General features: G+C 42.6%; 1 protein-coding gene across 1 annotated transcript in view; it reads right to left on the bottom strand.

Moving 5' to 3' along the window:
- Positions 1-11,310: 11,310 nt before the first annotated feature.
- The window catches only part of LOC147880085 (uncharacterized), a 77,049-nt gene continuing 75,581 nt past the window's right edge, over positions 11,311-12,778 (bottom strand). The window contains exon 9 of the mRNA XM_087371754.1: positions 11,311-12,144. Coding sequence (XP_087227880.1) covers positions 11,985-12,144 — 160 coding nt within the window. The 3' untranslated portion in view covers positions 11,311-11,984. The remainder of the gene's footprint in view (positions 12,145-12,778) is intronic.

Below are 12,778 nucleotides of genomic sequence, written 5' to 3'. Positions count from 1 at the left end.
AATTATTCTGACAATAGCATGAAGGGCACAAATGTGTACTCTCTCAAAAGAGGAATTTCAAGAATTGTGGTCCAAGATGGATTTTTTCCTTGAACATCACAATCTGATGCCTTAGTTGATCGATCTTTGCAAGTTCAAAAGCCCATTATTTGGTTCTTTTTCCTACAATAGTACTCTCCTTTGCATGCATAATGGACAAGGATGGATTATATTTGCTCCATGTACCACATTAAACATACATTTAATAGTCTTTTTGTTAGCAGTTTGATGCCATTCCATGCAGTAGGATCCATAGCCCTCAACTTCAAGAAGCTCAGTCAAAGAACCACTTCAGAATTGAATGTGAGTCCTTCAACACCTGCAAAACCAATACTATTCTATTTTTAAATTTTCTAAGCTTTTTTTCATTACCAAATAAAAATTCAAATTTCCTTTGTTTCCTCAAATGCAACCAACCACCAAATCTAATTGCACACTGAACTGCCTTGCATCATGAAGCTCAACTTGAAGGTCTAATATTCATCAATATCAGATTGAATCTTTTTAATTTTTTATCTTTGACCACCTCACTTTCATCAAGCTTTAGTATGATCTTTAATTTACCATTACATACTGCTATAGGTATATCATAAAACTTCTCCATGGCCTATAGCACTCTTTGAACATCCATCACCAAAGTTTTTGTTGACTATGAGTTCTAGTTCTTTAGACTCCCCAATCTTCCCTTTGAGAATTAGTGTACTACATTCATGTTCAGGCGCGTCGACACACTAGATCAAATACACCCAAATTGAGAGCATGCCTTGCCTTATCCACCTTTTTTGGTTTTGGAAGCAGGGCTTTAAATTTGTTCCCATAGAAAGACATGATTTTTTAAAGCTATTAAATATGAGCCGATATGCCCTTGTACTTATCCATGTAGTTTCATAGACCCCCTATGTATTAGTTTCATTTAATTGTTCCACAACTTTGTTCATTGACTCAGATGTTGTCTCTAATTTTAGACTTTTGAATTTTGGGATGTTGTATAGCATACTCTTAACTTTTTCTTCGTAAACACTTGACCCATAGTACTAGAGTGTTCATCATGGATACACATGAGTTTTGAAACAATCCTACAAGCCCTCACTCAATGCTTCCAGGGACCACTTTTTCTTGCATATTTCATCCATTGGACGCAATTTCCTCTTTGGACCCATAGGAGTATCTTTCCTAAATGCTAGTATTTTTTCCAATTTTCCAATCTCATGTTTCATAAATGTGTTTTGCATCTGTAAGTGAATTGCATTTACCATGCTCTCTCCCAAGTGAGCATCTAATGTTTGAACTTTCACCTATAATTCTTCTCTATGCCAGCATATCATGTTTCTTTCGTAGCCATCTAAACACTTGTAGCTTGCATAGATGATACCAAATGTTGATTCCAAGCCTCTAACATTGCAATCCTTTTGTCTCTTTCATTAAGTGAAGATTGATGTTAGGTGTGAAGGTTACTTGCTCCATGAGCAATCAACCTTTGAAAATATCCTAAACCATTCTCACCCTTACACAAAAACTTTATTAAGCTGGTCAACCCATGGAATTGAGGAGTTTGACAAGTTTGTAAAAATCTAGTGGATATATCTTTCCATCTAACCACAAATCCATACGTGTTTTTTGTTAAATTACACGGCCCAGTGGAACAAAAACTAAACAAAGAATAGAGAGTACACAGCAAACTGGAGAGGAACAAAATTTTCCTTCAATACTGATGTAGTACAGATGATGGCTCCGTCCACCTGTGCACTCCCACAGTGGAGCTTAGATGGCGATCTAGATAAATACTAGGTGAAGAGCTACTAGTTAGAAGATCTGATCTGATCTAATACAATGGACTGGGGAGGTCGCCTCTTTATAGCTATGAGCGCGGTAGTCGGATCAACGTAGTCAATGGAGCCGAGCAATCAACCTAGTCGGTGGAGCCGACTAGTCAACCATGGAATATTCAAGGAATATTCTCTATACCGTCGCCTCGGGGGAGCAAGGCCAGCTAGCCCCCAGGCCCCAACAAGAATAAGGGGCTCCCACACAATCACGTTTCTAGCATCAATGATCTCATTAATAGACCTCATTTGACATGCAAGTCAGGATCCATCCACTGTCACGGGCTCACACATGGCTTCTCCTCATATGGGGGCCTTACAACTTGAGCACCTTAGACCACTGTTGGTTACTAGGAGGGTGGGGCATTGAGTATATCTAACACCCCCCCTCAATGTCCACCCATAGGTGAACTACCTTCTCGGCCCAATGTCGAGTCTTTGAAGATGACCCTGAAGCTGATCCTTCCCGAGTGCCTTGGTGAAGATATCTGCTCCATTTTGCTCTGTTGGACAGTAGACCAATTCCACTATCCCATCCTCGATCAAATCACGCACATAGTGATAGTGAATCTCTATATGTTTTGTGCACGCATGAAACACTGGATTTTTAGCAATGGCCATGCAGCTTTGATTGTCACACCTCAGCACAGTTGCCTCATCCTCTTGCACTCCCATGTGCCATAAGATCCTCCTCAGCCACACTGCTTCACAAGTAGCAAAACATGCTGCCTTGTACTTAGCCTCAGTAGAAGACAATGCCACTGTTGGTTGTTTCTTACTGATCCAAGAGAAGATACCTGAACCTAAAGAGAAACAATATCCAGAAACTGATTTCAACATCTCCAGGCCAATCTGAGTCACAATGACTAGCCAAGGAAGTGCCCATATCATAGGTGATGCCATAATCAAGAGTGGCCTTTACATACCTAAGCACCCGCATCCCTGCATTCCAATGATTCTCCTGGGGCTTATTGGAGAACCTGCTCAAAAAACCAACGAAACTAATGTCCGGTCTGGTGTTGCACAGATAGATGAGACTGACAACCAACTTCCTGTACCTCTCAATGTCTGCTGGTGGTGAGGCATCCTCCATAGACAACCTCGGATTTACCTCCATAGGTGTAGCTATCTCCTTGCACTCGGACATACCAAATGCCTTTAAGATCTCCCTTGCATATTTCTACTGAGAGATGAAGATTTTGCCTGGCTCTTGCCAGACTTCAATCCCCAAACAGTAGTGCATCAAGCCTAAGTCTGCCGTCTCAAACTCAGTGCTCAACGCCTTTCTTGTCTGTTGGATCATGTCTTCATAGTCACCTATAATGTCTGTTGGATCATGTCTTCATAGTCACCTGCATCTTGTTTGCTGGATCATGTCTTCATAGTCACCTGTCTTCTACCGGATCATGTCTTCATAGTCACCTTTCTTGTCTGCTGGATCATGTCTTCACTTCATGTACCTCTTGATGTTTGCTGGTGGTGAGGCATCCTCCATAGACAACCTCACATTTACCTCCATAGGTGTAGCTATCTCCTTGCACTCGGACATACCAAATGCCTTCAAGATCTCCCTTGCATATTTCTACTGAGAGATGAAGATTTTTCCTGGCTCTTGCCAGAATTCAATCCCCAAATAGTAGTGCATCAAGCCTAAGTCTGTCATCTCCAACTCAATGCTCAACGCCTTTCTTGTATGCTCAATCATGTCTTCATAGTCACCTGTAATAAGGAGATCATCCACATATAGAACAATAATATAAGATTTTCCACCTTTTGTGTACACATACAAGTTAGCAACTGAGGCACATCTTTTGAAGTTTAATTTATGAAAAAATTTGTTTATCCATTGGTACCATGCTCTTGGGGCCTATTTCAGCCTGTACAAAGCCTTCTTGAGCTTACATATCTTGTTCTCAGAATGGGGGGTCTCAAACCCTGGTGGCGCACGTACACCTCCTCCTTGAGGTCACCATTCAAGAATGTTGATTTAACGTCCATTTGATAAATTGGCCACTTTTTATGAGTAGCCACTGATAGTATTGTGCATATAGTGGTCATTTTGGCAGTCGCGGAGTGAAAGATTCCTGAAAATCAAATCCTTCAACCTGTGAAAATCCTCGTGCAACCAATCTAGCTTTGTACTTTTCCAAAGTCCCATCGGCCTTGTATTTTACCTTCCAAAGCCACCTGGTGCCAATAACCTTTCTGTTAGTTGGTCGATCTACCAGCTACCAAGTTTCATTCTTCATGATGCTGTCATATTCTACTTGCATAGCATTTTTCCAATCTTGGTGTGCAAGTGCTTCCTCCAAATTTGCAGGCTCCTTTACTTCTGCAATAATCTCAGCCATCAAGGCCATATTGACTATGTGAGCAGAAGCCCTCCTTTGCTCCTCGATTCTCTGAGACCGCCTTGATCCATCTGCATGCTGCTCAACAACATAGGCATCTGGTTATCATGGTTGTAGAGCTGCCTTACCCATCGCGGCAATGGCTTTTCTGGTGGTGTAACAACAGGTTGGTGACTTATACCTTCATCATCTGATATTTCCTCCTCCTTTATAGCTCATGGGACAGGTCCATAGTGAATTACCTCTTCGCTTGATGATAAAGTGGAAGAGCTCTTCTGTGCCTCCACTGCATGTGGCTACTCCTAAACACCACATCGCGGCTCGCTATGATCTTCTTTGCCTCTCGGTCATACAACTTATAGGCTTTCTTCTCATCACAAAGCATAAGAAGATACATTTAGTGCTTTTTGGTTGTAGCTTGTTTCTCTCTTTGTCTGGTACATGCGCATAGCATTCACACGCAAACGTTCTGAAGCGGGAGACGGATGGCTTCTTATCGCTGTAAGCCTCATGTGGTGTTTTACCTTTGAGTGCCTTTGTATAGCTGCGATTAAGGATGTAAAGTGCAGTATTGACAGCCTCAACCCAAAAGTGGTTTGGCAGTCCAGCACCTTTCAACATACACCTCCCCATCTCCATGATGGTTCGCATTCAGCGTTTAACAACCAAATTTTGCTAAGGCGTATGTGGTGTCATCGTTTGTCGCTTGATCCCTTTGCTCTTGCAAAAATCTTCAAACTCTGTAGAAACAAACTCACCACCACCATCCGATCTGATTTTCTTCACTTTTCTCCCTGTTTCATTTTCAACAAGCTGTAGCCATTCTTTTAATTTACCAAAAGCTTGAGCCTTTTCGTGAAGAAAGTACACCCACATCTTCCTACTATAGTCGTCGACAATCAATAAAAAATAGGAAGATCTCCCCAAGGCCTGTGTAGGCATCTTACCGCACAAGTCAACATGCACCAACTCTAGAGGAGCGTTTGCTCTATTCTTGCTTTCTTGTGGGAATTCCTTTCTCTGTTTCTTGCCCATCATGCAAGCTTCACACGGTTCTTTGATTTTTGCTACTGTAGGTAAGTGAGCAACCATACCTTGCTTCTGCATCTTCTTCAGCACTGCAAATCCAATGTGCCCGAATCTTTCGTGCCAAAGTCTGCTTGTGCCCACTCTAGCAGTGGCTGTAAGAGCACTTAGCTCATACAAGTTGTTCCTCCTTACTCCTGTGCGTACAAGATTGCCAACACTATTTAGAATTTTTGCTCCTGTCTTATTGAACCTCACCTCATGGTCAAGGTCAATTATGGAAGCAATTGATAGCAAATTTCTCTTGATTTGTGGAACATACAACACATTAGATAGTTTCTTAACATCTCCATTTATAGAAACAAATGAAACTGTACCTGTACCCTTAACAGGGCATTTTGTGTTATTTCCAACCGTCACGGTGATGGGTTCTTGTAGAGGCTGCATGGAACAATATAGACCCTTCTTGCAGGTCATGTGACAGGAGGCACCACTATCCAAACCCATGAATCAGTGGTTGACGCTTCTTAAACTGAGGAACACTCTTCCTCAATGGCCAGAAATAGATCCAACTCTGCTTCCGATGTGTTAGCTGTCTCTTTCCCCTTATCTGTCTTCTTCAGGGTTCCATTCTTTTCATCTGCTTTCTTGACCCGGCAATCTGCAATCACATGGCCATTCTTCTTGCAGTAGAAGCATTCTCCCTAAAACTTCTTCTTGCTGCCCTTCTTTTTTTCACCACTAGTAGAGGACTCACCTTTGGTGGAGGAACCACCTTTGCCTTTCGCAGTGGCAAAGAACGCAGCATCCCCATTGCCACCTCCATCTCGAGCTTTAAGCCTCAATTCCTCCTCCATAAGTAAAGCACAGAACTCCTCAAATGACAATGGTTGGGGTCTCACCTGAGTGTTAAGCGTTGTTACCGGTCCATCAAACCTTGGTGGACATATCCGGAGACACCGCCGAGCTAGCTCTTTGCTAGTCTTTTGTATCCCAGCACCAGCCATCTGGTCACACATATTTTTGATTCAGGTTTATGAATGCTTCCGCTATCTCTCCTTCGTTAAACTTCTCAGCTGCGAGCTGATTCTCCAGGTTCTGGATCCTTGTCTGATTCCACGTCTCATACTGACTCTTCAATATGTTCCAAGCCACAGTTGCCTTAGATGTATGCTGAATTAAGGTCAAAACACTATCAGTAGTACTTGTAACCAGGGCACACAGAGCATCTGCATTCCTGCATTTCCAAGCTCGTAGAAGGTCGGCATTAGGAGGTATGCTACTCCCCGGATTTGCTGGGTCGGGGGTTCCTTGTGGTACTAGGTCAGCAGTCCCCAGTACTGTCTCTAGAAGCTCATATGAATCTAGAATAGTAGTAATTTTAAGCTTCCACAGTGTAGTTCGTACCATCTAGCTTGTCTTCAGTGAAGGCTAGTGGGCAAATCCTCAACACCTGGATTGTTGGTGGAGCAACAGCTGCTGAACTCAAGCTACTTCCTATTGAGCCACTTCCTGTTGCCATCACTTCGTATGCTATTGAAGCCTTCACCTCTATGCTATTCTTTGATCCTTGCTCTGATACCATGTTAAATTACACGGCGCAGTGGAACAAAAACTGAACAAAGAATAGAGAGTACACAACTAACTAGAGAGGAACAAAATTTTCCTTCAATACTGATGTAGCACATATGATGGCTCCGTCCACCCGTGCGCTCCCACAATGGAGCTTAGATGGCAATCTAGATAGATTTTAGGTGAAGAGCTACTAGCTGGAAGATTTGATCAAATCTGATACAATGGACCGGGGAGGTTGCCTCTTTATAGCTATCAGGGCGGTAGTCGGATCAACGTAGTCGGTGGAACCGACCGGTCAACCTAGTCAGTGGAACCGACTAGTCAACCTAGTCGATGGAACCGACTAGTCATCCATGGTATATTCAAGGAATATTCCCTATACCATCGCCTTGAGGGCTCCCGCCCTCGAACCCCCACCAGGGGGGTAGGGCTAGCTGGCCCCCAGGCCCCAGCAATAATAAGGGGCTCCCACACAATCACCTTTCTACCATCAACGGTCTCATTGATGGACCTCATCTAACATGCAAGTCAAGATCCATCCAATGTCCCAGGCTCACACATGGCTTCTCCTCATATGAGTAAACTCCAATAAGAACAAGATGGTGGAAAAGAAACTAGTAGAGAAGCACATCAAATAGGTTAATGAAAAGGAGATTAACATATCACTTGTGGTGGTGGATTCGTTTGAAAAATTTTTAGACAAGCTTTAAATTTTAACACTTCTATATTACATGATAATACAAACAACATTTTATTTCCACTATTCCTCTATTCAATCTCCATTTATGCTCCTAACCCCCCGTATTATGTACACATTTGAAATATGAGAGAGAGAAAGAGAGAGAGAGAGAGACTAGTGTTTATACAATAAGTTGAAAGGGTGGACCTACTAAACAAGCATCATCACCCACGCTAAATGCTAAGTACTACATAGTCATAACATCATCATCATCATCATATCAGATGGGATCCAATGCCAAGTCGACATCAAATACATGAGCGGAGGCCCTGAAAGGGCAGTGGGATATCATAATTGGGGCTGTACTAGCATGCGGTAAGAGATAGAACGTTGGCCCTCCTGGTGATGGGTCTGCATCTGACAAGGGCCATGGTAACCCTTGTTCATCATGCTTCGATCCTGATCCGTGTGTCTGCCCTCTGTCGAGTGTCTCATGTCACTGGCTCTAGATCTCTACCTCGCTAACCACCCGTGATTCGATGGTCTCTGTGCTTTGCTGACCACCCGTGATTTGGTAGTCTTTATGATCTAGGTTGAAAGAACTATGTAATCACACACTGATGTGAGTCTATCTGAGTGTCATGTCCTTGTCTTTGCAATCTGAGTAATTGCTCCATGTGCCAAATTGCCTCATGGATGAAGGTGGCCAGCCATCTCTAATCTAGATAGGAGAGGAAATAGAAGATGAGTCCAAAGCTATCTTTGAAGAGAATGATAGCGGCCTCGGATCTCATAGTATGCAGGGCATCTAAAGATGAAGTGCCCCTTTCATGTAATCTCATATCGATCACACAAGGTGCAAATGCGACTCTCCTTGCGTACTCCTTTAGCTCGTCCACTCTCAATGCAGAGTTGATGTAATGAAACACAAAACTATCCACCAATAGAGATCCTTAGTGAATGTGGGAGGTGGGTCCGGGTATTATACCCTGGAGGATCAATGAAGACCTCCTCCGAGATGCGCAAGCAATGACCCCTATAGAAGTTGAGCTTCACTAGGAGCTCACTTAGCACCAACCACTTCCAGAATGTGTGTAGCTATACAAATTCCTCCCGTATGTCGGGTTGACCTTGTGATATCTAAGTGTGAGAGATGGTGCCTCAATGGTGTACTAGAAGGGGGGTAATATGTCCATGAGTCCCAATCTCTCAAACCACCTGCATGTGTGCACATACCAACATCTCCGATCACCCTCAACTGATAGGGCCATAGAGGAGGATAATGCTAGCCATGGTAGTCTACATCACCTTGAGATGCAATCATCGACCTCTCTAACACGATATAAAAATGTGACAACCGAGAATGCTGCATCAAGCTACATCAGAGATGACCCAAACTCAACCTGAATTTGGTGGAAAACTGACGACTTACTACATATCATTCATGATAACATAAGAACTTGGAGTCACTCTACCCTAACCGAATTTGCGTCTGAGAGATCCAACCCCCAACAACCATACATGCCTGTTAGCCAAACCAAGGAGTCGAAAAGGAGAGACTTGGTTTGAGAGTCCTGAAAGTGTTAGTGGAAGCATTGTCTCTCCATCTGGGCTAATGAAGCATATCCTCTGCTCACACAGGTGTGCATCATTGGTCTCATCGTGAAAATAGGGCCAGAGAAGATAACTCCTAAATAAGTGTATAAAGAAACAATCTCCACCATTGATCCATCAAAAATGAACCGTTCTCTATGCATAGTTGCTCGGGATGTGTTGAAGATCATAACCTTGGTTATCCCAAGGTGGACCCTCAAATCATGTGACTCACAGAACGCCTATAACGCATCTAGGTGTCTCTCGAGGCCCTCTGCAAAAGAAGATAATGGCACCGCATCATCTGCGTATAGTAGGATCTGAATCAAGAACCAACGAGAGAGCATCCAGCCCACCCTAGTGTCTCCATAAATATCTCGAGCTCAGCTATGCAGAGGCCAAACAGGGTTAGTGATAGTAGACACCCTTGTTTGACCCCAATGGTGCTCATGATCTCCTCTGTCCATCCAGCTCCACTCGGACTCTACCTAAGACTCTCTTAGAGTGCCATAACAACCCATACGATCCCCTAGTCATAACCTAGTTCCTATAGTCGTCTAATAAAGCAAGCCCTCGATAATAAAGCAAGCCCTCGGTATTGTTTCAAAGGCTTTGCGAAAATCCACAAAGCAACTAGCAGGTCGCCATTTTGAGCTCCTTGATTGCAGGCTCGACCCTCCTTACTCCTTTCTCGAATTAGTCATAGCACTTGAAAGAACTTAGATGTGCTAACAAGCATGATTTAGATCTTAAAATCACTTCAAAGTGCTTTTTGCCCTATTCTGGATACTTAAATGTGCTTGAACATGCTTCAAAGTACATAAAGTACTTCAAATAAACTTAAAAGTACTTCCGAGCACTTCAAGTACTTGAAAGTGCTTCAGAGTACTTTTTGAATGTATTGCAAGGTACTTAGCGTGCTTTAAAGTGCTTCAGTTCACTTTGAAAACACTTTAAAGAACTATGCAAGTCTCATCAACAATTTGCTTGATTTTCTAGGGGTGTGCATAGTGAAATTCTTTACCTCTTCCTTCTCTCTTATTATTTCTTATATTTAATATGCGCATGCAAAATAGATATGAAGCTGTGTGGAGAGACAATGTCTATTTACAGAGGCATTAGTACAACAGCTCAAGGTTGATGACATGTTTACTATAGAGCCCATACCCCATAATTCGGATGGGCTCAACAACATTACTTTCTATGGTGAATCTGTAGCTTGTGGCTTAACGTTGGAGAGTGAGGATGTAATTGGTGTCTACATGCTTGCATGTAGACACCAATACCACCCTCTGTGCATTACTAGTGCAAGTACAACCATGTATAGACTCTCTTCTTTCATGCCCTAGCCTCCTCGATGACACTCCCGAGTGTGTCATCCATGGCTCCGTGGTCACGTTGAAAATCAACCTACTCCTCTAACCTAAGTCCCTACATCTCTGCGAATCGGCTAACCTCTTTGCCAAGTACTATTGCATATCTTAGACATGGCATGTCCAATCATGATGCTCATGAGGTCCCCTATCAAATGAATGGGTGTGATGGTGTGTTGAGTCCAGGTGTGTGGAAAGCCAAGACAAACTGCATCATTAAAGAACTCTTTATATCGGGGCTTGGATGTTTATCTCGTATGCAACAAACTCATTGCATAGTCCCTCATGATCTTTCGCTTGGCCATTATGGAGCTTCAATGCTATGTTATCGACACCACCCTTGGTGAAAAGAGTACAGGAGGTAGGATCAAATGAGTGCGAGAAGTCGGGAGTAGGTTGGTGGGAAATGTCATACAACGTGCATGTATAGGTGTGCCAGACGTAGGTGTCTGTGAGGGGTGGGGATCACCGCTCAAGGAATTTTTGCCAAAAGTCCTTGGAGTTGTTGCGGAAAAAAAATTATAAGACATTGGACTGAATATAGAAGTCCAAGACAAACACCACTATGGCTTATTGCACTGACTGAGAAACACCATTATGGGAAAAATTGCTGTATGTTTTGAAAGAAGCCATAACATAGCACTCTCTTCAAATACTCCTAGCTGTAGCCAAACTTTGCGTGCACAATATTGCGAAGGCAGGGTGGCTGGGAATCATCATAGCTATATATATATATATATATATATATATCTTGTTGTTACAGTGGCTCTGTTATCGAATCAGCATGTAAACAGAGCCTGTACCGGTCCATGTCACGTAATACTTCTGCCTGCCAGCTTTTCTGCCGGCTTTCTTTGGCATCCTACTCTAGAGCCTCCAAGCATAGGGGACTACCCATAATAGCAATAGCCAGGCTTTCTCTGTCTGCACCCTGACCCTCCTTTGACAACCCCTCCCATTAAGGCTAGTATCAGGTTCTGAATAATCAGCACCACCCATCTCTTGCTCTTTCACCTCTTCCCCCTTCATGACCATTTGATTCACTACCAGGTTCAAATTCTCTTTGAAGTATCATCACAACTGGAATGCACAAGGTGACCTTCCATGGTGGAAGACGCTCCTTAGAGGGGTTTTATGATACAAATAAATTTTGCTTTAGTTGTAATCATTCAGTGAATAGAAATCGTGAATTCGTGTTGACAAACTTTTCCCAAACTAAATGCTTCCTGATCTCCTTTGCAGATAGCTTTGACAACCACATGTTATCAGGATGGTCAAGCAAATGGAAAATTGCAAGTCCAGTTCTATGACTATAAACATTCAATTTCCTAGCACTGCCTGGCTATTCCACAGAGAAGCTGCAATTTTTTGTCCCACCTCATCTTTGCATCTTCTAGTAAAAATCCCTCAAAAAGTGAGCAGCAATACTGACAATGAAGTACGTGTCAATACAACACTTCTCCCTGTGAAGAAATTGTCTCTAAGTTTATAGCTGCTGCAAGAGACCCTGTCTTATACTTTCCACCTAGACAATATCTGCCGGCTTCTCTTCCAGGGAAATCTCCAGCAATTCTGGTGCATACCTATGTACAAGCAAGTCCAGCTTCTCCAAATATTGCCTTGTCCTATTCTCACCCAGATGCTTCATCATTTGCTTCCATCGAGTCAGGCATAGTTGTCCTGACCTGCAAAAATATCAGATGACCGCTGAATGTAAGAGCTCCATTAAGAAAAAACTAAACCAACTATTTTAGAATATTCACAAAAGAGACCAACAATAAAAATATGATGCACATGGTAGTAAAGAAAAACCAAAGTAAATCTCAATCACGAGAAAAAACCAGTTTCACATAATCGAAACCTTTTTTAGAACTCTCCTGTCAACACTTCATATATATTTTGAGTTTTAAGTGTTCATAAATTAGCATTGAAAGTGTTTAAATTTGAAACTTGAATCTTGATTTCACTTGAGTCTTGACCTTTTGATTTGGCTCGAGTCTTAGGTTTTACTGACCTTTTGATTTGACTCTTGAGTCATGGCATTTGCCAGTCTCATAGTTTTTATTATTTAGTTTCTGTGACAAGAAATTAAAAGTGTCACTTAAGTTTTTACCTTTCACTTTCTAACTTCTACACTGGAGAACCCACCCAGCTTGACTCTCTGTTCCACAGCTCAGCCTCCACACAGCAGAACCCACCCAACTCGACCTCTGTCCCACAGCTCAGCTCGACCCAGATTTTGACTTTACCAGAATCACACAGCGGGTGCAGCAGCTCATTCTGGACCTTCCTCACTAGGATCTCGATTTCACTCTTAAG

The sequence above is a fragment of the Dipteris shenzhenensis genome, chromosome 33 (genome assembly GCF_047967505.1).
Source record: "Dipteris shenzhenensis isolate YYH24624 ecotype China chromosome 33, Dip_SZ_1.0, whole genome shotgun sequence".
Taxonomy (NCBI): domain Eukaryota; kingdom Viridiplantae; phylum Streptophyta; class Polypodiopsida; order Gleicheniales; family Dipteridaceae; genus Dipteris; species Dipteris shenzhenensis.
The sequence above is the reverse complement of the archived record's forward strand: the minus strand, read 5'-3'. Positions and strand labels throughout refer to the sequence as shown.